Source organism: Aplysia californica, unplaced genomic scaffold, assembly GCF_000002075.1.
Source record: "Aplysia californica isolate F4 #8 unplaced genomic scaffold, AplCal3.0 scaffold00211, whole genome shotgun sequence".
NCBI classification, from domain to species: Eukaryota; Metazoa; Mollusca; class Gastropoda; order Aplysiida; family Aplysiidae; genus Aplysia; species Aplysia californica.
The window spans coordinates 324204-350226 of NW_004797481.1; the positions used below are offsets into that span (position 1 = coordinate 324204).

At 39.2% G+C, this 26023-nt stretch overlaps 1 protein-coding gene across 3 annotated transcripts in view; it reads right to left on the reverse strand.

Moving 5' to 3' along the window:
- Positions 1-1564: 1564 nt before the first annotated feature.
- The window catches only part of LOC101858185 (helicase POLQ-like), a 28765-nt gene continuing 4306 nt past the window's right edge, over positions 1565-26023 (reverse strand). Inside the window, exons 2-19 of one of the 3 annotated variants that reach the window (XM_005099377.3) lie at positions 22813-22974; positions 21000-22002; positions 19678-19856; positions 17860-18060; positions 17173-17248; positions 16799-16893; positions 16118-16225; positions 15511-15665; positions 13267-13506; positions 11905-12046; positions 10519-10623; positions 9010-9226; positions 8170-8327; positions 6671-6769; positions 5939-6112; positions 3427-3540; positions 2764-2898; positions 1565-1804 (exon numbers count right to left, since the gene is read on the reverse strand). In XM_005099377.3, coding sequence (XP_005099434.1) covers positions 1700-1804; positions 2764-2898; positions 3427-3540; positions 5939-6112; positions 6671-6769; positions 8170-8327; positions 9010-9226; positions 10519-10623; positions 11905-12046; positions 13267-13506; positions 15511-15665; positions 16118-16225; positions 16799-16893; positions 17173-17248; positions 17860-18060; positions 19678-19856; positions 21000-22002; positions 22813-22947 — 3441 coding nt within the window. In that variant the 5' untranslated portion in view covers positions 22948-22974 and the 3' untranslated portion in view covers positions 1565-1699. Of the gene's footprint in view, positions 1805-2763; positions 2899-3426; positions 3541-5938; positions 6113-6670; positions 6770-8169; positions 8328-9009; positions 9227-10518; positions 10624-11904; positions 12047-13266; positions 13507-15510; positions 15666-16117; positions 16226-16798; positions 16894-17172; positions 17249-17859; positions 18061-19677; positions 19857-20999; positions 22003-22812; positions 22978-26023 lie in introns of those variants that run through there. The other 2 variants (XM_005099376.3, XM_013083100.2) reach the window with 2 other exon arrangements.

Genomic DNA, 26023 nt, shown 5'->3' on the forward strand with positions numbered 1-26023 from the left:
CAAGCCTAGAAAACCGGATATTTGGTGAGACTGCCCCTCACGCCGAACAAAGAGAGCGATGGATAGCGTTTTCACACCCAACTTTCCACAGACACACAGGTCTAGGACTGGTCCGTGAAATGTTGGGGGGGTTGGTGGACTGAAATGTTATTTGATTGGTCACTGGAAATGCATTTCTATGAGAGAAGGTTTCAGACTGGCGTTTGGGTGACTGCATGTAATGCTTAGTTAGACCTAAGCCTATGATGCACAACACGCGTGAATGATCGTCAATGAATTTACAGTCGGGGGTGGTCGCTAGGATAGCCACGAGGCTGGGCCGTCGTCTCTGTGATTATGACCAACAATTTCCTTTACGGCTATCTGTTCCCGACATTTTATGGTGCATATCATTGCATTAAGTAGGTAGCGTAAACACGGCCTCGCGGGCACTCGCGGCCTTCCGACCTCGTGGTATCGGTGAAATCGGGGTAATTCCGATCGCTATTTCTTTGCTCTTTCGCTACAAAACACCAAATGTCGTACACCTTGTAAAAGTTCAGCTTTTCCTCGTTACAATGGTGCAAGTTGTATTTTATGTCCGATTAGTAGGAGCTGGAGAATCGCCGACGAAAGCGAAGCCCCTCGCGGTCGGAATGCGTGGTCAGCCAGTTGAAAAATTGACACGGGTGCATTCAAATGCTTCGCGGAACGAGGAATGATTAAATACCGTCTTTTCATTGGCGGAGAACTGTAGAGCTTTACACCGGCTTTCCCGTGGTATGTGTTTTGCCTTTGGGGTCTAAATAGAAAGCTTAAAAAAATACTGTCAAAATGTTTAAAGATCATTTTTTACCCATAATATGTAAAATACTGGCTTAAAAAATACATCTAATAAAAGATCAGCTTATTTCCTATTAGAATAAAGTAATCAGCTTGGAATTATTTTTCATCAATCCTTCCGCGAGACTCAGAAAGCATGTGACCCCGCACGCGGGGTACACTACAGTATAGAGCCGACTCGCTCGCCGCGGGGCCCGGTGCGGCGCCAGCGGGTCAACGCTCTGTGTTTTTGTCGAAATAACGACAGATCATCGTGTTTGAGGCGATAAAGTACTGATTTGTAATGATCTCACAGTCTTGAAAAAAATTAGGCTCCATATATTTGTTATAGTGATTGTACTCTGTTAATGTGGAGATGTTTAGTGCTCTTGGTACTCTTTTATTGTCTGTCAAACATGGGGTTGCAGCCAGTGACTGACTTTAACAAATTTGATCAAATTTTAAACAACTACCATTTTCTTTAAAATTGACTGAGAGGTTAAAGAATGGTACCAAAATGCTCAGTGGATATAGACCTTTCAAATGGAACTGATAAATTTGGCATACAACTACTTTGAAAATTAGTTTCTGGTACCTACATTAAGTCTGTCTTTTCCCCACCCCACCCATTCAATGATTTGTATTCTTAACCGCAGTTGGGGAATCCTTCACAAAACAGTCACGTGTCGTCACATGATCGGCCCAAAATGACCCCCACCCCTAAGGGGGGTCACTAGAATATCAAGGCAATGAGATGACTGCGTCAATTCCTCCCTTTGCAAAGGTTCATGTAAACACATGCTAAGGAGCTCTCCCGAGCACCGTGCGTTTAGGCGGAGATTACTGTACTGATGCAGAAACGAACATTTGGGCCTTTGACTCATTACAAAGGTCAGTCTTAAATTGGTTTTTCTGTGGATCCAGTATTCAATGTTCCACCTGGTACAGCCACCAAATTCTCCACTTCCTCCAACAGCACAGCAGTTTTTTCTTCTAAAACATTCTGAGAAAAGAAGGAAAAAAGAAGAGGGTGAGTTAATAAACACAGACAGCCCTTCTCTTTCACTTTCACTGTTACATTGAAATGACCTCATATTATTGTATCGTTCCTTTAATATGCTGGCCAGTGGCTCACACAACATTTGCATAATGGAAACAAATTGGTATCAGACTAGCACCCTGAAGTATTGAAGTTTTAAAAAAATTAAGTTTTAGATAATAGAGAACAAGGCCCAGATAATTCGGTGTTTGACTTTGAGTACTGTGAACCATCAATGGTCAATCAATATCAAAAAGTATTTTGCACAACATCATTTAAGTTACGTAAGAAGAAGTCAAAGAAATAAAAATATGTAGGTCTATTTATGGGGGCATGCCATAAACAGAAAAACCTTGCTGGATTCCCAGAGCAACCTGAGTATTTGAAAGTTTGTTAGGCATTGTATGCCTTCTATATTTCCTATTAGTCTGTTGTGTTCCCTTACAACGAGTGGGGACAGCAAAGAAAATAAGTTCAGTTTGAAAACTATTCTCCCAAAGATATATATTTCTGCAAATATCAGGACAGCATCAATGGTGTAATGTCAAGGCTTTTAACTTAAACAAAAGAGTTTGATTCACACTTAAAACTAAAATTTAGATATTTCAGCCAGTATCTCCATTTTTTAAATGGAAAGCGTCTTGCACATCCAGGATTGGCCTTGAAGCCTCCAGCTAAGTTAATTAAATTGTTAATTAAAATGGGGCCAAGAACATTTACAATCAATTAATTATTCTTCAATAAATATAAATTTATCAAGTTCAAATTGGAAAGAACAAGTCTATTTCGAATAGATTTACTGTCCCTGTATCTCTATCCCAGAAGCACAAAAACCGCTTTAAAGTACACAAATTACAAAAATGAAAATTTATACAGTTAGATAATAATCACTGTATTATATGTTGAAGTCAAAAGCATTCTACCTTGGCTGCACATATCAACTGTCTGGCCGCACGTAAGCTCAAATGCTCGATATGCTTTGTCAAATCCGTTGGTTCAGCAAAAGACAGCTGTGACACCGTCTTGTATCCAGCAGCAAACAACTGTTTGGCCCTTGCCTGAATCAAAGCAAACAAAATATGGTAAGCCATTGCCTCTTTCAATACACTTTCATAAAGACTATTTTTCAGAGAATCATATGGACACACGAATGAAGGCATATGGAATAGTAAAAGTTTAAAACACTTTCATTCAAAAATTACTCAAATCAACGGACAGTGTTATATAACATACAATCACTTCAGAGCAAAAAACTTGAAATGTCAAAGTCATCATATTATCTTAAAAGAGCCAGTTTATCCCCTCAGTTTCAGTACATGATGTAAATATTTCTCTTAGCTTGTTATCTAGTCAGTTCTAGAAATCTAAAGTGAACTATGTGCCATGGCTTGGACAAACCCAGACTGCTCTCTCCAGCCGTTGCGTCATGAACCAAACATCCAAAGATAATGTCTAATCTTGATCTTGAATTATTGATTGAGTGATGTAATCAAAAATTGTATGGATATTATTCTCTTAAAAAGGAACACCAACACTGCCTTGTTTTTTTTGTCCTGCATCCACGTCGCAACTATAATATCCCTTACCAGTTTCACTCCAGGAACTTCCATGAGAGGCACCAGCTCTGTTGTGACACAGTAGCCAAGTCTTTTCACAAAGTTCTGCATGAGATCCTGATATGCCCAGAACTCCTCCAGCTCCTGAAAGGGAGGGGGGGGGGGAATAGATGGAGCAGTTTTAGTTTAGGGAAACTGACGGAAAGACAGCACAGTTTATTAAGGGAAACCCAAAGAAAGACAGAATGGTTAGAAGGAAATAAATGCAATGAATGGAAAGTACAGACAACCGTTTGAGGGAAGCTGATGGAACGGCAGAACGGTTTGCGGGAAACCAACAGAAAGACAGAACAGTTTGATTCGAAGGAAATTGACAAAATAAACAAGAGCTAAGGGACACAAAAGAATAAAGTCGTCACTAACCACAATTATTTAGTCCAACAAAAACGGCAAGATGACAGATCATAATAAATATATAAGAAAAGAAATAGAAGGCAATGCAGACTGGTTCAAAGTAAGATCTGAAGTCCAACAAGGATGCATTTTACCTCCCCTCCTTTTTATAATCTTTAAGGACACAATAAAGCAAAATGCAAACCAAAGCCCAGAAAGCCTAATGGAACTTCTTTTTGCAGACGACCAATGTCTTATTCATCCAAACTAACAAAAACCCCAAAACCACACTACCGAACAGAACAACAGTTTCGAGAAATTTGGCACAAAAATAAGCACTTTAAAAACAGAAGTTATGAAAGTGAGTTGAAACCATAGTCCCCTGAACATCCATGTCAATAGTACCGATAAACAATTGAAAAAGGTGAAGGAGTTTAAGTTTAAATATATCTTGGTAGCACTTTTTCTCAAAACGGGTCCATAGACACAGAAATAGAAATGCGAACTCGAAAAGGCAACGCTGTCAGCTACTAGCTCGCACCCCTTCTATCTCATCCAAACATCTCCATAGACAAAGAGACAGCTTGTCACTTCCATATAGTGGAATCCTGTTATAACGAGAGGGAGGGGACCGGTACGAAATGTCCGTTATAGCAGGATTCTCGTTGTAAGGGATCCAGTAATAAATTCAAAGGAAATAATAAAGTTGGCCTAATCTATGAGTTTGTTGTTCTGTTTATTTCTTTTTGTTATCTCCTCTGATGATGGCTTTGTTCAACATGACCTCTAGGTCTTACTTGATCAAAAAATTGAATCAGGTTTCCTTGTCTAGCGTTAGCGATGTTGACCGCTCGGCGTTGGCTATCAAAAAGAAAGTTTTCTAGGCTAAGTCGCCCTGTGTGTTGTCCCCCACCCCACCACACCCTGTGATGCGTTCTCGCATCTGGTTGCGCACGCCACACATTTGCTCCATGATCCATCACAGCACTGTGACCTCTTCATCCCCGCATTGGAGAAGTGGCATGATAGGCCTAGATAATCTAGACTAGGCTGGCCTATCACTATCAGGCAATGCGTTCTGCTTCACAACGGCTTGTCTGCGCGTGCTACACCCTCCCCACTCATTTGCTCCGGCCTTCATCGTTGGCACACATGGGCCATTCTGTTTCGTTTGATCACCAACAAGTTTCTCAACTGGCGAGGTTTTCATGTATAAATGGCCTATGCGGTGTGCACAGCAGCAGCAATATTCCGCTATAACCAACTCGCGCGTTTATCTGACTGCGCTATAGCAGTATTTTATTTACAAAGATAAAGAAGGAAAAAAACAGGGTTTTAGAATTATGTCTTTATAAAAGACTTCTCGTTACTTCAGGACTCATTATAAGTGGACTCCACTGTACCAACATTATGCTACCACTACTACCAGAGCCAGACCTGGACATTAAGTAAAACTCATGAAAGCAAAATGACTGCATGCTAGACGAAATTCCTCAAAACCCTAAACATCACAAGACGAAACAGGTAGAGAAATGAAGAAGTAAGAGCAGCTGTTGGCACCGAGTCCTGCCTGCATTTCATAGAAAAACAGAATAAAATGGTTTGGCCACCTGTTACAAATATCACCTAGCCAGCCAGCCTCGAGAGCCTATAACTACAACACCAAGTACCCAGGTTATATAGGAAGAGGAAGGCCAGGCAAAAAGTGGATTTAGGGAGTCAAGGAAACCCTGACAAATTATAAAATCCCAATTGAGAGAGCTGCAGAGCTGGCCTGCCATAGCAAACTGCATCTCTCCTTGACATTTTACGGCAACAGAGTATGAAAAAGTAAAAAGAAAGAAAAGAAGAAAAGAAATAGAATCATCAACTAAATGAGCTGCACGAAAAAGTAAGAGCTACAAAAACACTGGTCAAACTGACCATGTATAATACCTAAAAAAGCATCAGGGTACCCACTCACTTCCGGGTGCCTGATGCCATTGAGAACACTTCCTAGCACCGAGATAGGGCCTACATGTCTAATGTGGATTATTAAGCAAAACTTTTTTTCCAAATACCTATCACAAAGAGTTAGCAGAGCAGGAACAATAAACATGGATCAACAGAATAATTACACCCATCCTGCGTGTTGGCTGTGCTCACTCACCTGACAAAAGTGGAACACACATGAAGCAAAAGCTGCAGCTTGAGCCAGGAGGTTCTGCACATATCCCCGAGGCAGAGAGAATCTGTCAGCGACGTCCCAGACGGAACGCTGGTTCCACAGATCCCACAGGATCAGAGTCAGGTAAAACCTCTTGACTGTCAACTCACTCACTTTCTAGAGAAGGAAAATCCAAACAAAGCAGTTACGGAGAGTCAGCTGAATTCCTGACTTAGCTGACGTTCGTGAATGTTTTTTTATTTTTTGAGATTTCGAGATAATACTGGAGTTTAAATGCTAAAAGAAAATATATCCAGTTTTGGAGGAAATAGAGTCATTGATTCTGCCTAATAGTTTAAAGCACACATTTCTGTCTTAGTCCGGTATTGATATCTTAATAAATAGGGCAGGAAAAGTGTTTTGAAGATATTCAGTGCAACTGGTTGTTGAGCAGCAAAGATGTGGGTTTTTTGGCTCTCCTGCACATTTTACGAAACTGAATTTCTGTTTTTTTAAATAAAACTCCAGAATGAACAATATCCCTGAGATCTGGCTAAACGCTATTCTCGGGAAACCTTTCCATATATATAAATGGAAGGGTCAGATTAGGCATCATTCCTTGGAAGAATACCGGTACTACAAGCTTCATGCCCTCTTCAAAATTGTGATAAAAAGGCCACGTTACATACTTCAGGTTATCAACTAGCAGCATTATACTCGTGCTATAACGCTCACCTTTCTGGGCCGCCTTCCAGAAGCTTTCAAGTTGATGTAGCTCTCTGGTACCCCAACAGCTGCTGCAGCTTTCAATTCCATCTCAGACAGCTTACAGAACTTGACAAAATAAAAACACACAAAAAAAAACAACTATTGCGAGTGAAATGAGAAAACAAAAGAAACAGCATATTAGCGCAATTTTCTGCAAAACTGGCAATTTACAAATTAACCAAAATCGTTCTTAAACACATGTTTAATGTTACCAGTAATCCTAATTAGCAGAAAACTAAATTTCTTTCAGATGAACCCACTAACTTAATTGCAAAACAAATCAAAATCTTAACTGCAAACAGTGAGAACCATTTGTGCTATCACACCCACAAGGCAAGGCTCCCGTGGAGAGACTGACCCAACAACATGAAATAAGCCACACAAGGATTTTGACTTTTAGCTTCTTTACTTCAAGAGAAGGAAGGTAGCACACATAAATCCCAAAGTGTTGCTACAGCATTCTACCGTAACAAATTACAACATAAAGAGAACCTTTCTGGACGAGTGGACACAAGATTGCAGTCATATCCACCCTTGACTGCAGACCTCACTGTTCATACTCAGACCAGAAAACCACCAACTCAGCACTCTCAAGGTCTCAAATATGCTAGACATTCTACAAAAACAGGACCTGGGATTCGTTTGCGCTTCTGCTCCCTCCACACAAAACTATGAGATCATTAGTCTGGCCAGAATACACAGATCAGGACACAAAACTCAGGGGCAAGAAGGAGCTGCTGAAGATACCCAATGCCCAAGTCAGGGACCACACACATACACACCCTAATCCATAGTCAGATACAGAGGGGAGAAAAAGTACAAAAAGAAAAACCCAATTATAAAAAACAATCTGAGTCTGAGGTCAATATTTTTCATGGTTTTTTTTAAAGAATATAATTAATTACATGAAAGTTGAAGAAGCGAATATGAAAACAAAATACACCCCTCACTGATTTTTTAATCAGAAAGTAAGATTCTCTCTCTCTCTCTCACTCTCCCTGTCCCTCTCTCTCTCACCCTCCCTCTAAGCTTATGTGAGTGGATGCATAGATGTCAGATTCTTCACTGTCAGACTAAGGAAATGACAACTTCAGAGCCGCATCACCCACTAACTCCACAAGAATCAGGGAGCAGCCCTACACAGCCTGTTCTCACCCATACTCAGACCATGACCCTTGTTTGTTTTCTTATATAACCAGCATAACTAAATGACATGGGGCATGAAGTTTAATTAACTCAACTATGACATCACAGTCAAAGGGCATTGGTGTGGCGAAGTTCACTGCCTTTTAACCCCACTTGATTAATGGTGCAAATATTCCACACAAAAATAACAAAAAAGAAAAAAAAGAAAAGGTTGCTACTGAGTTATGAAGTACAGGAACCACATTCGGTCAGCTCTGGGTAAAACATGTGCCTCTTGTAATCCCAAACTATAGTAAACACAATGCAAAGGCCAGCCTCACCTGATTCAAATAGATGTTCCAGTCTGGGCTGACATCCCGAGCAGCGTCATAAGGAGTGACCAGATAGAGCAGGTGTAAGTGTGTGGACAGATTGAGGGATTCCTCCGCTTGCTTCAGATCATTGTACAGCTGACTACTGTAGGTGTGATTCACTGCTCCTAAAAGTGAAAAACAAAGGTGAGCTTTTCTTCTCCCTCTTCATTTTTTTTCTTTCCCCCCCCCCCAGCAAGATTTCAGGGGGGAGTGAACAGTAAGTTTGAAGATGATGTAACCAACTTAATTTCATTACAGTTTTTTTCCTAAGCCTGCTGTCACATGTCATTTCCCAAGGTAGGCCTACTGTTTATCATTTTTATTGTACAGTGTCTGTAGTTTTTGAGTTCGGAGATTAAATCAGTTTTGTGAACACAGCTGGAATTGGTGAACCAACTGATCCACACACAAGAAGTCAAATTTAACATCTTCATTCATCAATATTACTAATATTACACATTCAACCCCATCGATCTAGTGACCACAAGTGTGAAGATCCAGAGAAAAAAGCCCACATTACCCACTGTCATAGCTTACATGTACCATGTGTCAACCCCGATGGTCAGGCAAAAAGAAGCATACACTTACAAACGAAGTCTAAGGAGCCCTCAATCTTACATCAAACCATGCTTACATCTCTTTCCAGGAATGCCTGTGCAACTTCAAGAATTGACAAATATGATCCAGCACACTCCTATTTTGAGGAGAAAAAAATCCAGCGCTGACACATGGACATTCAAAATCATCTTGCGCTCACTTTTTGTCCTGAAATCCAATGTTGCGTTATCTCACACTAGTGAATATTACCTTTAAATGTGGCTTTTCCCAGGGAAGTCACTTGCAAATGACTAGAGCTCTCTGACTCATCCGAATCATTTCCACTCTCCAAGATCAGGTTCTCATCCCGAAGACACTTGAGTGCATCCCTGGTCAGAGCTTCCACATCAACTCCCAGCTCCTCAGCTTGAATGTTTAACAAGGAACTTTTCACCAGGTCAAATGCTGACTTTGTGTCAGTGATCAGCTGAAAAGGAAATAGGAAGAAACATATAACAGTTGTCTATGTTCATGATACAAATAAATAATGAACATGATAAGTGTTTAAAGAATCTAGTCTTTACCAGACACCTCCTCTAGAAATATTAAGGCTAAACTAGATTCAATACTCAATTGTTCTGTATTTGAAGACGTTTCTTTTAGTGCCTGACATTAATTTTAAGTTATCACTTTGTCATTTGATAGTACATACTTAGCCATAGTACAGAGCATAGCAATGTCCATACAACACCAGTAAAATCAGTCTCACTAATCTGCTGTAGATAAATAGGCCAGAATACATGCAAGAGGGCAAAACATTTGTGCTTCCTTTTTTCAAAAACAATTATCCTCATTTCTACATCTGAAAATAGTTAAATTTTCTAGAAAAGGATAATTCTTTTAATGTATGTTTTTACAAGTTCTTTTTGAGTTCTTTTAAAATCAAAGTTGCTCAATACTAAAACAGTGGTCTCTGCCTCACAAAAAGTAGCCCTTACACCCACTGTTGCTACGAGAATTTTTTTCTCTACAACCTGCATGTCTAAGAACTCATTCTAAAAATAAAAATCTGTCTTAAAAAACCAAGAGTGCTCGGACACAAAAATATAGTTTACACAACACGCTGCATCAATTTGATTTAAAGTCATCTCCCCACTCCTGGAAAACTGCTAATTTTTTACATCCAATAACACAAGTTTACAAGAATGTGTCAGGCATAGCAGCATGTAAGTGAACACTCCCCACCTCACCGCCTCCCCCCCCCCCCAACCTGTTAGCATACCCCTTGATAGACAGAGCCAAGGATACCAAGTAATTTTAATGGGGGGGGTTTTTTCAGGTGTAGATGGAAATGGGAGGGAGAAAGGTTGAGGGACGCATATCCTTGGTGGAATCAGTCCACCATCTGAAAATGTCATATCATTTTATTAACCATGTCAAGCTGCACTCCAAAAGACTGTAGGTTTCAAAAATGTGTTCCTTGCACAGTTCTCTGTTTGCAGTTTACAATATATCATCATTCATTAATAGCACAGATTAACATGGCCACTATTCCTTCATACAACAAGGATTAAGCGACATATCTTGAATCAAATTTTTTTTTAAAGAATTCAAGGAACACAGGTTGAATAAAAACACCCTACAACAGAACAATGGTAAAAGATGTGGTTATCCATAAGTGGTTAACACATCACAACTCAGATAACACCTCAGAACAGACTTCTAGGCAAATTTTACTTCAAAAATTTTCCTTTGAAGGACTTCTTATATATGGCATACCTTTAGACCGATGGAGGAAAGAAGAAGGGAGCGGACACCTGTTCCATCATCATGACCCAAACTGCTGTAGCAGAAGTCTTGTGGTCCAGCGAACAGGTCTTTAGCCTGGGTGGATTAATTACAGACACACGAAATTAGTAATATTACACAAATCACAACACCAACAATTTACCATGAAATATATATCAGAATCAAATGTTATTTGCATTCAAAGTCATCACATTTTAAATGGGCTCAAAATGATAAATTGATTGTTCTTAGAAATATCTGCTGCTGCATTGTAAGTTTTGAAAATGTTTCACACTCCTTTCAACACAATTAAGGCCATTTAGGAGGCTGTTACTTTCACCCTACAGGAAGCACATCAACAAATTAGAGCAGTTCCATCAAAGGGCTCTCCGCTGCATACTCGGCATCCGGTGGCAAGACCGCATTATCAACATTGAGGTCCTCAACCGACCAAGCTCACAAAGCATGCTCGTCAAAGCCCAACTGAGATGGGTCGGCCATGTCATCCACATGGAAGACCACCGAATGCCCAAACAGCTGCTGTACGGTGAACTCGCAAGTGGCAAAAGAAATCTCGGGAGGCCAAAAAAGCGGTTGAAAGACACGATAAAGGAAAACCTCCAGTTTGCGAAGGTAACCCCCAAAGAACTCGAAAGAACTGCCATCAAAAGGAACACCTGGCGCAGGGCCACCCGTATTGCCAGCAGAAACAGCGATACAAACTACAGGGAGAAGCTGACTATGAGAAGAGAGAGAAGACATAAGCCAACCGAGACAACCACGACATTTCAGTGTCCTCACTGCAACAGACATTTTTCATCCAGGATCGAATTGCACAGCCACATACGCGTCCACAGATGAGCTGTAGGAATCATCGTCATCTTCGGCAACAAAGGACTACCTACACACTTTCATCCTACAAATGAAGGATACTCAATTCCAGCTCACAGACACTGAGCTTTATAATTTAGGGAAATGCATTTATAAATGTCATGTATTATTATGATTATGTAGACATCAAAGAATAAAAAAGATCTCAAAAGACATGGAGGCAATTTTGGACTCCCTCTAAACAATAAATGGTACTTGTGGCTGAAGCATCAAAATTCTCACAAAATGTGACATATGAGGGTGTAATGTCAAACTTTGCTAACCTAATGACAATCTAGTCTATCCATATGAGATTAATTAAAACAGAAATAACTCAATACAATAATGATCTTTTGAATAGGAAAAAAAACAAGAAAGAAATAAGAAATATCGAACAAAGAGAGGGCACTCCTATCAGTGACACTTTCCAACCACTAACATTACAAAAAGCTGAATCAGAATACAGAACGCATGCGTGCTAGAAGAACATCATGCTCACGGAGTCACCTTCATTCTGTCCTGTCTTTTGACGATGAGAATGCTTTCTCCGGAGCTGTCAATACCTGCTCGTCCAGCTCGGCCCACCATCTGCTTATACTGACTGTACTTAATGAAGCAGCTGCCAATGTGTGGACTCCGGAGAATCACCCTACAACAGAGGGTAAAGAAAACAACAAAGGGTAAATTTTATGGTAAAAGAATCATTTTCTTCTAAGCACAGACACAAGTGTTAGCATATATTAAGAAAAATTGTGACTTCACTTGCCATGAAAATTATTAAACGCAAGAGAAACGAAAAATGGAAACAAAATATTTTCCTTCTTAAATGAAGCTGTGTACTCGCTAGACAATTCAGGGTCACAACATACTAGCAATAAGAGCATAGTAAAAGGTATCCAATTTGTAATGCAATGTCGGTATCGGCAGTTGACGAGTTAACTCACTTCAGACGGGTCACACAACAGTTGCGTGACCCCGCGACGCTCGCGACGAGTCTCACAAGCCCTAGTGACCAACTTTGGAATTTTTTTTTCACTCTACAAATCACGCACGGATCGCGAGACGCACCTCGTACCCTTGTTTGGCCAAGCCTGAGCTACTTAGACTTCGTTTCGTATCTCTGGGGCCGGTAGTTTTTAAGTTATTGACGGTGAAGGGCAGTGACCCCAACTGGGGTTGAACAGACCGGAACTCGCGCTTTGTTTTTTTCTATACAGCTGATAGTAATCCGACAGTCGCGTCGTAGTAACGGTCGAAGAAGTCGCATGAACAAGAATCACATAATTTCGCCGTTTTCTATACTTCTGTGCGTTTTACTAGTTCTAGTGTCTCAGAATATGATGTGTCTAATAGTTAGGATCCTGGATATGTACTCGAACACGGCCCGAGTCGTAGTTCTAGGGCTAGATCTAGCACTAGTACCGGTGTTGTTTTTCGCGCAACGAAATCACAACGTCGTGCCGTACATCTGTCTCATGTAATTCAGTGTATGGGTCTGAATCAATGCACAGACCAGCTTTTATATTTTCACCAAACACTCACACATGTATACAAATCAAACCAGAACACTTTGAACTTTTATTTTTGTTGTTGCAGTGAATTTCATTCTACTTGTCACATCTCTGGGAATTTTTTGGAAAATCAAATTCATGCCAATTTTTAAAAAAATCATACAAATTAAAGTATTAGACTTAGACAACTTTAGTTTTTTGTATTAGATTAAGCTTGAATGTTACTTTACTGTGTCAAAAAATGATTACAATAGGGTAATTCTGAGAGTTGTGGTGATTTATTGAAATACCCCCAAAAACGCCAGTCTTCAACGCTTGTGACTGGTGAAAGGGCCCAGTCGCAAGTGAGTTAAAATACCTTTTTGCGGGCAGATTAACCCCAGCAGCCAATGTGGATGTGCAGGTGAGCAGACACAAGACACCATTTGCGTACGCCTCCTCGATAACTTTCCGCTCATCCCCCGTGAGGCCGCTGTGGTGGTAGGCAATGCCAAAGTGAACCGTATACTCCAGCACCGGGCACAGCATGCCATTGCCATTCTGCTTAAGCTCAGCTAGAAGCTCTTTCCTTTTGACTTTGTTCACATCCGTAAGATGTCTAAAAATAGTAGAAAAAAAGTCCAAGATTCAATTTAATTTTTGCTTTTACACTAAGAATTATTTTCTAATACATGTTATCATAAAGGCATTTATTTCAGACTATTTTGTTAAGTACACGTCACTGTTCTAAAAGACAACAAGCTGCTGAGCCAGCAAAAAGACTGAAAATACAAAAAGGTTAATGAGAACACAGCAATGATAACATGAGAAGTGACAACTGAAAATCACTATTTTAACTGTTACTAAAAATGTAACCTTGTCAGACCTAAACTTTGATTTTAAATTACCAATAAAACTTGGCCCCAGAGCAAAACCCCCAAGAACACATATATTATGGGTAACCATAAGGTGAATTCAAGTTTAAACAGCAACACATGACCTCTTAGCATTACTTTACTAGACGTTTACCTTCAAGCTAAAACCAGTATTCTTCCTTCGTATGCTATTTATTAACCCATTGTTGATTTCCATCCACATCACTGATAACAGCTGTTATGAATACACCTGCTTCCTCCAACCCTAGATCCAAACCCATTTAAATTCCCATCTTCCGCAAACTACAACAGCACACATAGTTCTGCTATATGTCATCTACATTACTAGACAAGTGATCAAGCACTTGCAAACAGTTTAGACCTAGCCCTCTTTTCCATTGAAGCGCTTTGCTCATCACTGGCTCATTTCACGGTGAAATAAACCCAAAAAAAACTAAAAAAATACTGTAGTCTTAAGTAATGAAGTTTTCCATTAGCAACAGCCAATTCCACATAAATGCGAATTTACCGCTGATAAGTCAACTTTTTTGTAATGCATGCCCACTATTCACAAGAGAATTGATATTCGGTAAACCAGGAATCTGGAACACATGAATGTCTGTGCATTCCCAGAAAATCAGGAATATGGTCTTAAAGGGTTGTGTCAAACAAAGTTCGAAAAAAAGGTTTGCCTTTGATCTTATATATTTCAAATCGTTCAGTGCAGTTTTATGAAACTGCTATGGGAAAATCATTCAAACCCTTCTGTCCAACAAGCTACCATCTGCAACAAGAAGTAAGCCTCAGTGGTGGGAACTATACAACAGATCCTGTAAAAAAATGTCTGAATTAAAGTACAATCAAACCTGTGTAAGACGGCCACCCTTTGTCAAGGAGAAAAGTGGCCGTATAAGACAGGTGGCCGTCTTATGCAGGACTGATCAAGATGAAGAAAACAAACCATTCCCATCTGAGGTCCCAATCGAAAGTAGCCGCATTGTTGTTTTTGTTGTTGTTGGTGGTGGTGGTGGTTTGTATTTTGTTTGTAATTTTTATTTTGTTGCTGATTTTGCACAAGGGTGACAATAAAATGAAATGTATTAGACGAGGAAGACCGAATGCCATGTCAAAACAAACACACATGGGCCGCCACCACTCGGAGAACAGTGACCACTCATCTCACTTACGATTCGTGTATGAGTTCTGGGCGGGGCTTATGGGCAATGAGGGATCACACGCTTACCTCACCAGCAATTGAAAATTGGTAGCTATTGGTCAACAGTGGGAGGGGCCTACGCAACATGACCGGTTGGAGGGACTGCCTAACAACAACGACAGGTGATTGAATTCTGACGGTTCGCCAACAACGCCAGGGGTCAATGCACAATTTATTTCAAAATGTAATGGAGTCACTAAGGTGGCCGTCTAAGACAGGTGTAATTGCTTAGTGTGATAGGGGTTGTGTGTTAAAATATGGTGGCCGCAGCTGCGTTGGACAGGTGCCCGTTTTACACAGTTAAAGTATATAGGAAAAACGCAAGGGGGAAAATGGAAAGTGGCCGTTTGTACAGGTGGCCGTCTTATAGAGGTGGCCGTCAGGGCAGGTTTTACTGTATTTGAAAGTATTTCGCACCTCCTGAAAGCAAAATGCTTAATAACGCTATTTTCCCTCCATTTTAATGTTCATCTAGACCATAACTCAGCCTTCAAAGCTATAAAAATAGAAAAAGGAAGAAAAAGATTGCTACCTGTGATAGTTGCACATCAATTTGCTCAGCATCATCGCCACGTTCTCACAATTCTTCTTAGTGGGGCAGAACAAAAGACAGGAATGTTGAGGGATCACCTCTAGAACAAGTCCCAGTAAGTGGTCAGGATCTTGTTTGAGAACCTCTGAAGAATACTGAAGAGGAAAAAGAAACAAAACTCAAACAAGAAACAAACGGATTATCTATTGAATGTTTAAAAAATACAAACAATAAATCTTGCAGGTTAGAAAAAGTTAATGTTTCACAGAATTTTGTAACATGATTCAGTGATTTCAGCAGCAAACCCCGCTCCTATGACCAGCAAGAATACCTAGAGAACACAACCTCACAAGGGTACAAATACCACACTGTGAAAATGAATTGATCTCAGCGACAATTTGTTTAAAAAGAAAGAAATTTCCCCCAAAGTAATACATACACTCATCAGTGGAACAAAATTACCAAATTACCGCCAAATTATTAATAAATAAGATTGTGTCATAATGCCCCCCCCCCCCCTTCCCCCCCCCAAAAAAAATCATAAAATAAGGAGGAATATCTTTATGAATGTTTTTAAAATTAGAAATACAAAGAGAAAAAAACTCACTGGAAATGTAACTGTTTTATCGTGTTGTAGCTTCTCATCAGCGCTAAGAGCTTTGTTGTTAACATGGAAAATGTTGTCCTCTACCTTCACATACTCCTGAAGGGAAACCTGACAGCAGAGATAATTGCAATTCACTGTCAAATAACACATATAACATTCAAACAGAGGTGAATACTAACTCCTGTCTCTAATCAGACCAAAGCGTATCATTTTTTAAATGTATAAATGCTTCCTAACCTACAATCATTTTTGGAATTGTAAGCTGGCCAGGTTTTCATGTGTGCTTGTTGTGTGTGTGTGCGTGTGTGTGTGTGTGTGTGTGTGTCTGTATGTGTGTGCATGAGTGTGGGTGTCTGTGAAGGGGGGGGGGAGGGGGGAGAGGAGGGGAAAGGGTGGAAAGTGGGTGAACAGCAGTGCATAAATGTATATGTAAGCATGCTGAAGTACTTTTGTTGAGTTGTTCTTTTACACAGAGCGAACGATAAACATTCAACTACTTAATCTCAGGCAAAGCACGCTCTTTAATCAATAGCAAATCAGAGAACCAGCACTCAACTATACACTTGATGAGGACTTAACGGAAGGTAACGCACTCCACTGATACAAAGACAGATCAAAGCATTCCGCTAAACCTTTTTAAGGACAACATTATTATACAGAAAGCCATTCTATAGAACTCACCGGCCTGAAGTCATTGTGGTACACCTCAGCCTTCATGAAAGCCTGCAAGTCCTGCAGATTGTTGAGGGTGGCACTCATCCCTACTATCTGGACATCTGAAAAACAAAAATGGAAATTAAGAAGCCTTGGCGACCCAAAATGTGTGTGCGACTTTGTGAGTGTGTGTGTGCATGTGTGTGCATGTGTGTGTGTGCGTGTGTGTGTGTGTGCGCGCGCGTGTGCGTGCGTGTGGCAGACAGACAGACAGACTTTTTTTTCGCTTTGAAAGTTCAGTGTTATTCTTACAAATTATTTTGAAGCATTTGTGAGTCCTCAGCTCATTTTGCTTGCAATTACAATGTTCGTGCTTGACAATAAACAAACTAAACAATCACCTTTGAATTTAAGGAGTTTCAGCAGTGTTGACTCCAGTGTTGCACCTCTTGAGCCACCTTCTCCGATCATATGAAGCTGTCAATGAGTGAAATACTTTCAGTTATCTATAAAGTGTGTACAAAACAAATCGTTACCAGCAATAGACACCAAACAGAACAAAAAATCCTCCTTGGTCTTAATTTTTGGCCACCTACTACTCAGTAAGAAAACTAAGCACAACTGTCAGTTTTAATGGTGAAGATTTGATGACAAACTCTGAGCCCCCAAGGACACATACTTGTAGAATGTAATTGCCTTCAGGCTCCATGTGAGCAGACCACAGAAGTTATGATTTTAAGTGAAAAGTGCTAGTTCAGTGAGTCTTAGAGGTGAACTTCAGAGAGAAGACGAACTAAAGAACATTAATTCAAAGAAGAATACCTTTAAAAATCATTTTGAGTTGTCCAAAAATAATTTTCTTAAAGCTGTATTTTAATTTTTCATCAAACTCCTAGGAAATATTGATCAATCTGATACTAATTCAAATTAAAGATTTCAATAAAGAAAAACAAAGCTATCAATTTCAACCTGACATTGTTTTCCTGTGGAAACCTAAACATCAGAAAATTCAATATTTCATAATCTTGCACATAAATCAAGATAAAACCATTTCAAATTCATAATAATGAAATTAAAGAACAACTTACTTCATCAACAATAACGAGACCCAAGGAAGACATTCTCTCAGTATCAATTAAGCTGTTGATGAGGGAATGGCCTTTCTCCATAGTAGCTATATACAAGGATTTCTTTGTCTGCCTCTTGATAGGTGGGAACCGTCCTTTGCCACCAGCATATTCTTCCACAAGGAACCCCAGCTCTGTTGCAAATTCGGAAATTGTTTGGACCTAAGAGCAGATGAAAAAGATAGGGGGGGGGGGGGGGGGGTTAACCACAAGAAAGAATCTATGACAAGCCTTTCAACAAAAAAAATTGGACTGATATATCATGACTGTCAGCTAGGGTAAAGCATTCAGATGAATGTATTACAAAAACTGACAGTCAATTACAGAAAAGTTGCTGATGTTCACGCATTAGTGCGAATGTCTCTATGTTGCTATGTGTGCGAGAGAAAGAAAGATGGAGAGGGAAGGAGGGAGGTAGGAAGAAAGAGGGGGAGAGGGAAGGAGGAAAGAAGGGAGCAAGAGAAAGATAGAGATAATACTAGTCCATTTTGTATCTACTGGGCTAAAGTGTAATCATGTTTTGCTGTCACTTGGAACAGCTGCGAGTAAAATTTCTTATGACAATAATAAAGTTCTTCTTCTCTAATTTTCTTAATGTTTTGCAATTGATGTTTAAATTTTAATTTAATTTTTGGAAGAGGCTAAGGAGACCAGGATCCTAGTTAGACAGTATAATATTATGTATTTAATCCATATTAAAAAGTTCCAGCATCAAAATTTCCAAAATGATATTTTTTGTGCCCTTTTAAAACTTTTTTAATACAGAGATATGTTGTTCTAAAGTATCTTGTTTTCAGAATTTGTGTAGAAGTGTAGAAAAAGGTATCTTTTGGAAACAAAGGAGCTACAGGGCCAATACATGTATAGATAACCCACTGACACCATTATTTTAGCCCCTTTAATTCCTAGAATCTAATTTCTTGGGTGTTTCGCTCTATAGTTTCCTCAGGTACCAGTAGGACCTAAGATCTACCTAGTACCTAGACAACTGTTGAGGCATTTTTTTAGCATCAAGAGCATCACTGAGGAATCAAAACTGTTTGTTTCTGCGTTTTAAGCCCCACTGGACACAAATTAAGCCACATTCAGAAAAGCAAATCAAAATTCACCTCTGGCAGGATTTGATTTCAGGACCTTTATCTAAGAATTTTCAAAATGAACCTAAGAATCTGTGTCTAGGTAGTCTATTGTCTTTCACTAAGGCCTGCACTAGATCTATTTCACGCACATTTTATTTTTAAGCCAACAATTTGGTCATTAATAAAACTGATCATCACATTAAGTCTGAAGTATTCTGTCTTAGTTTTAGGTCACCAGGAAAGCATTAAAATAAAAGGAACACAAGTCAGAATAAATGGTTTGTTTAGATGCAAATGAACCCGTCACCCCGTGTGAACCGGTGAATCACGCATGAGCATCGCAAATAATTTCCCTGGTCTCCCTAGCCAAGTTGGAACCTCGTCTCGGAACACATTTCCTTAATTTTTTACCAGGTAAAAAGTACAGACAGACATGATCACACATACACTTTTGTCACTTGACAATACTTCATTTTTTCTTTTAGTTTGGCCCAATGCAGGACGAATGATTATGTGCTTAAAATCAGTCAACAAAGATCATAATGGTATAAAAGTATTGTAGGCATCCATAATTTCTTTTCCTATTGGTTTACAAGAATGTGCCATCATGCTAGTTGCTCTGGCATCATTCCTTCCTGCAAACACCACCTCAATCAGCAGCCTCAAGCTACTCTTCTAATTACTTATCATTCCATCTTACCTTCTCCTGCACAATGGAGACAAAGGGAAGAATGAGTAAAGCATCTTTCTGGTGACATAACAACTCTTTCATGATGAGGATCTCAGCAACCAAGGTTTTTCCACCACTGGTCGGCAAGGTGTATATCAAATTTTGATGAGCTTGTATTGCTGGTAGCAGTAAACATTCATGCTGCCAATCTGCATAGAAGAGATAGGTTTGGCAGGGGGTTTCTAAAAGCACATGATTTACACGCTTGAAAGCATATATATCCCTCTTACTAACTATAACTATGTAGTTCCTAGCATTGCAAGTTACATCCTCAAAAGGAAAAAATGAATTGTGCATTCTGATGTTGCTAAAAAAAAAAATTTGCAAGAGGGAACGGTATTTGAGAAAAAGAACAAAAGTAAAAGTCACCTGCTGGTCAGCATGAACCTGGAAATAAACCAAGTACACTCAAACCTGCCTGACTGCCACCTCTATAAGACGGCCACCTGTACAAACTACCACTTTCCATTCCCCCCCTTGCGTTTTTACTACATAATTTCAATGTATAAAACGGCCACCTGTCCAACGCAACACAACCCTTATCATACCAAACAATAACGCCTGTCTTAGAAGGCCACCTTGGTGACTCCATTACGTTTTGTCATAATAATGCATTGGCCCCTGGCGTTGTGGACGAGCCGTCATAATCCAATCATCCCTCGTTGTTGTTAGGTAGTTTCCTTCCAACCGATAATGTTGCGTTGGCCCCTCCCACTGTTGACCAATGGGTAACAAATTTTCAGCTGCTAGAGAGATAACCGTGTAATCCCTCATAGCCCATAAGCCACACCCAGAACTCATACACAAATCATACGTGAGATGAGTGGTCACTGTTTGCCCAGTCTGTAAACAGGTAACAATGGACGTCAACGTGAACTTCGGACAGAAGCGTCGCTCGTTCTCCGGGTCGAGTGGTGGCAACTCATGTGTTTGTTTTAACATTGCACTCGGCCTTACTCGTCTCACACATTTCATTTTATTGTCACCCTTGCACAAAATAAGCAACAAAATATAAAAAAGCAAACAAAAAACAAATAAACGAAAACAGCAACAAAAGCAACAATGCTGTAACCTTCGGTTGGGACCTCAGAAGAGAATGGTTTGCCTTCTTCATCTTGATCAGTCCTGCCCACCCGTCTTATACAGCAACTTTTCTCCTTGACAATGGGTGGCCGTCTTACAGAGGTTCGACTGTACTTTCAGAATAAGTGACAAGCGTCTCCTGATAGAGCTTTAAGATAACCAAACTCACAGAACAAATAGCACTTAAGCAGGGGAAGAAACGTTCTCACCATAGAGTTTCTTGATTCTCCTGAGGCTCTCATACAACTCTTTGACCTTGACTGGGAGTCCATAGAAGGGTCCAATATCATCCTTTCCACCTTCCTTCCTGATCTGAGAGGCATCAAGACGAGCTTTCACCAATGCCTCTGACCGTATTTCTTCTTCAAGATTCCGTTTCACGATAGCCACCCCAGCATTTTGACGCAGCCTCTGCTTGAGCCGGTCTTTCAGTGACATTGACGCATCAACTACACTTACATCTTTTCCTGAGTTATCAACTGCACTTACATATTTTCCTGAGTTATCAACTTCACTTACATTTTTTCTGGAGTTATTAACCACACTTACATCTTTTTCAGCAACACTTATTTTGGCAACCAAGCATGAATTCTGAATTTCACTAGATGATACAACATCTGCAGGTAAAGCAGATGAATCTCGTTTGTCACTTGAAGTGGTAACGATTACATTATTTGATGAAGATACTTTGTGAAACCTCTTTCCACTGTGGCCAGGGGACTCTTCCCTGTGATCTGTTTGTGACTTTTCTGAACTTTCCAAGTGTGATAAATCCAGAGGATAAAAGAAGTCATCTTCATCTTCAAAAAGATCTTTCTCATCATCATGAATGTCTCCATCACATAACAAAGGTTTCTTATCACAATCCTCCCCGTGACTGTGGAAAAGGACTGAACTGCTGTCAGAAACTATCTCTTTATCAGGTCCACCTTTATTTTCACAGTTCACATCCACTTGAAAATCTTTACTGTCTTTATTTATAATGTTTTTGTCACTCACTGGCTGACACAACTGTCTTTTACTATGATTGCGGTTCTGAACTTCCATGGATGACAAGGGTATTGATCTTTTTCTACTCCTATGAGAAGAGTCACTGTATTCTTCTTCCAATTCATTTTCAAAATCTAATTGTGCTAGAATTAAGTCACTTTCATTTAGAAAATCAGATTCCTGGTCAACCTCAAATCCCTGTTTGTTAACAGGACTCGTCATCTGTTGAGCATGAAGACAAAAAAAAGTCTGGAAATTAAGTATTATTAGAAATTTTAAGAAACATAAAGGTGATAAGGAAAAAAAAGACAACCATTATTAACAAAGGTAATTTGCCTCACAATATCATACATAATAAAAAATAAAAAACATTAACATAACTTTTTCCTAGAGAGAAATCGAATCCCTTACCTTCATAGTAGTATGATCTGTTTCAGAGCAACGCACTGTCTGATTCTAATTTTAAGCCTTTGCTGACACAAAAAATAGTATACCAACAAGGTAAGACATTTAATCCTTTCAATTATAGCAATTTTCTGTTCGCCAGAGTAAATACTTCATACGGTTTTGAAAAACCAAATTCAAGAAATAAAAAGTTTATAATTATAAAGCTTTATAACACTGCCTTTGATTTTGAATTTTTGTCCAAGTTACATAATAAATAAAAGTGTGTGTGTGTATGTGTGTGTGTGTGCATGTGTGTGTGCGTGTGTGTGTGTGTGTGTGAGTGTGTGTGTATGCGCGCACATGGGCATATGTGTGTGTGTGTGAGTGTGCATGTGTATGTGTGAGTGTGTGTGTGTGCGTGAGTGTATTTGTGTGTGTGTGCGTGTGTGAGTGTGTCTGTTTATATTTATACATGTACACATGAAAAAGAAACTTCCAATTTAAAAATAATTGACAAAATCCCTAAATCTGCTGATGAAGGGTTTTTTTTTACTTTGATCAATGACCAAAAAAAAAGAGAATGGAATTTTTTCCTTAATTTCTCAAAGAAATAAAATTCCCAATTAAGCCCCAAACCACCTCTACCTCTTCCACAGGAATCTTGAGTAAATGAGGACTGTTTACTGTGCTATTTGGAATCTTGGCCATTCTCTTGCTTCGTTTTCCTCGAGACCTTCGACGAGTAATAAGTTCTTCGTCATCGTTATCGTCATCAGCCATTCAGGAGACCTGATAAGACTTCCACCACTGCTGTAAAAAAATCAATAATATAAAATTTACATATATATATTAAAAGGAGGAACTGCCATCAACACGCCAAAAATGAAGATCCAGTACGCTAAATTCCTTTACAGAAAAGGTGAAAAGGAGTAGCAGCACCCCTGAAGTTAATTAAAACCAGTACTTGCTTCATAAGTCCGCATGATTTACCCACGAAGGAAGATTTTTTCACACATGGGCAAGAACCAAACAACCCAATTTATCGATCACATTCCAATTTAGCAAGAGCTAAAAAATACCTCTCCAGGAACAATGGGATTCATAGCCTAGGTTGCTGAGTTGTCATATTCTGATACTGAAACTCATAAAAGACTACAGCTTTACATATCTGTCATGTGTGCTTCCTGTTGTCCTTTTTATTTTCACTATGCTGTATGACTGTTCACCGTGTCGTACTTTATTACATAGATTAGAAGTACCCCATGCTTCCATTTGAGATCATTATTAAGTTACTATCCCAAATGGATAAGGAGAAGCAGCCCAGTTCAGGTCAACAAAGGTTTCAGGAACAGCATTTTAATTTCGGTGCAAAAGGGGGGGGGGGGGTAGAGGTGGTTAAAAATCATAAAAAGGAAAAACTAGATCCATAATATGAAATGAAGAGTAGAGAAAAGTAGTTTTAATTTTGATCTGTATGCTAGTATAGGCCTAAATTCATCATTGAATTGCTTCATATTAAGTTAGAAAGTCCTTTAAAAGTTATTGTATCACTAGGATTAATTAAAATTAAGATGTTGTAACATTCTAGATCTAGATAGCCTACCTGCAATCTTACAGAGAGATGTGCACATCATCATTTTATGAAATTATTATAAATAACAGAACTAGGGTGGTAAACTTATGGAGTTGTTACAGTAGTATCATGTAGGCTAAATACTTTGTTACTTGTGTGAGCGTGTGTAATCTTCTATAATTTTGGAGGCAATCCAGTTTTGGTCCCTGGTTTACACGAATTACTTAATTACATTACAATCTACCAGAAGTGTCGATATAAGTGGATTATACTGTACTATCCTTCTGTCACTGTTCTACAATCCTACCCCTATCTCTTACAAAACCCTGCCCCGTATGAAGTTACTATATTGATATTTCATTTCTCTTGGGGCCAAACCCGCGCCGTATTTTTCTTGCTTTGCCTGTTGATAGTACACTTTTTTAGTGTAAGTTGAAGTAACTTGAAGCACTACCTTATCTCACTCAAGACAACTACTAGACTACTGACACTGAAGTCTGACGTAACTTTTAGGCCAGCTGAATTCGGACTCGAGTCCGATTAGATTTTTTAATCTACTCGGACTCGAGTCCGAAAAAAATTGTTTTATTTATTCGAACTCTGCTTCTAAATATGAGTTATGTGAGTGTAAGGGTCTTTCCACCATCACTACAGTACAGCATCATCATTACTTCCATTACCGTTTGTCTTTCCACATACATCTAGCATCTGCGTTTGTCGCGGCCGAGACCCGTGAATCGCGGCTGCGTTCTTTTGCATTTTTTGGTCCGTGAATCGCGGCTGCGTTCTTTTGCATTGTTTGGTCCGCGAATTGCGGCCGCGATTTTCGTCTTTTTTCCAAATGCCACACCGCCGGGGAATAAAAAATAATTTTAAAAACGAGTATACAAAACGGAAAAAAAAGAAAAGAAAACGAACCTCTTTACTTTTAGAAAGAAAGTTTATTTTCACTTCTGCCCGCACTTCGTCTCTTTCTTACTTGTTGACACCACGTTTATTTGTTATTTTCATGTGAAAAAAAGTCTGGTACATACTATTCAATTTTTATATTGCTGTTTCTCTTTTATTTTTCTCTCTTCGTTGTGTTTTAATTTGCTGGTGTGTTATTTTCTTTTCTTGTTATTGTTCTGATGTGTTTTCTATTTTTTGTGTTTATCGTAATGTCAATATCATTTAATATGATGTTGTTCCTATCTTTAAAAAAAAAAAATTAAATGCGTAAAAATGTTAGAATACATGTACATGTACTGACACTGGCAGACCCCTTTTATGTGAGATTCCATAATTTACATGTGATATCCTGTACTTTTTCTTGAATATAACACACTTTTAGTGTTAAAACGGCCACTCTTCTTATTTGTTCATTTTTGAGGTTGTTTATGTTCTTTTCTAATTTTAATTTCATTCTGTTGTGAAACCTTTATTTTTCACATTTTTACACTGTGTGTGGCTACGAATGATATTCTGGATGCTTGAAACAGAACACAAGAAATTTTGGTACTTCACATTAAGTTACCTCTATCAACATATAACGTCATCACAGACAGTTTATAGCTAGAAAATTATTGGCAACTTTTGCCATTTTTGTGGCAACTTTTGGACAATAAAATGGCAACAAACGCAGATGCTAGATACATGTTTGAATTTCATTTTGCTGTGCGTATGTTAGCCTATAGTTTTTCTGTAATTGATTTTTAAATCACATCGCACAAAATCAACAACCATGGCCAGTTCCCAGCACCTCTTCCCCCCAGTAAGCCGAAAGTGCGTGATCGCAACGTGCAATCAAATCTCATTGGTTGACATAATAAACTTTGCCCTCCTCAAGGTCAACTCAACTTAGTAGTTCTGTTCATACTAGATCTAGATCTAATGATGCAGGGAGGGCCATTTTAGATAGATCTAGAAACTTGATATAAAAGCTCACGTCTCGATAGTTTATCATTATTAGGAACAAGGGTCGGAAGTCAGAAGTGACGTCATGCCAGAGTCGATTCAGAGTCTGAATATAATTTTTGTTTAATTGGACTTAATTTAAGTGCCAAGATGTACAGTGGAACTCGGATTCAACGAGCTCAGATTCAATGAGAACTCAGATTCAACGAGAGGAGATGGATTCCCTGTTTTTTTTTCCTTCTTTAAAATCAATAAAACTAACCCGATTCCAGCGAACACTTAAATCAGCAAGCTTCAATTCAATTAGGGTGACCTTATTTAGGCCACATATGGCCTAAATAAGCTAAACCCCCCTCCCTTACCTTATTTAGGCCACAGGTGGCCTAA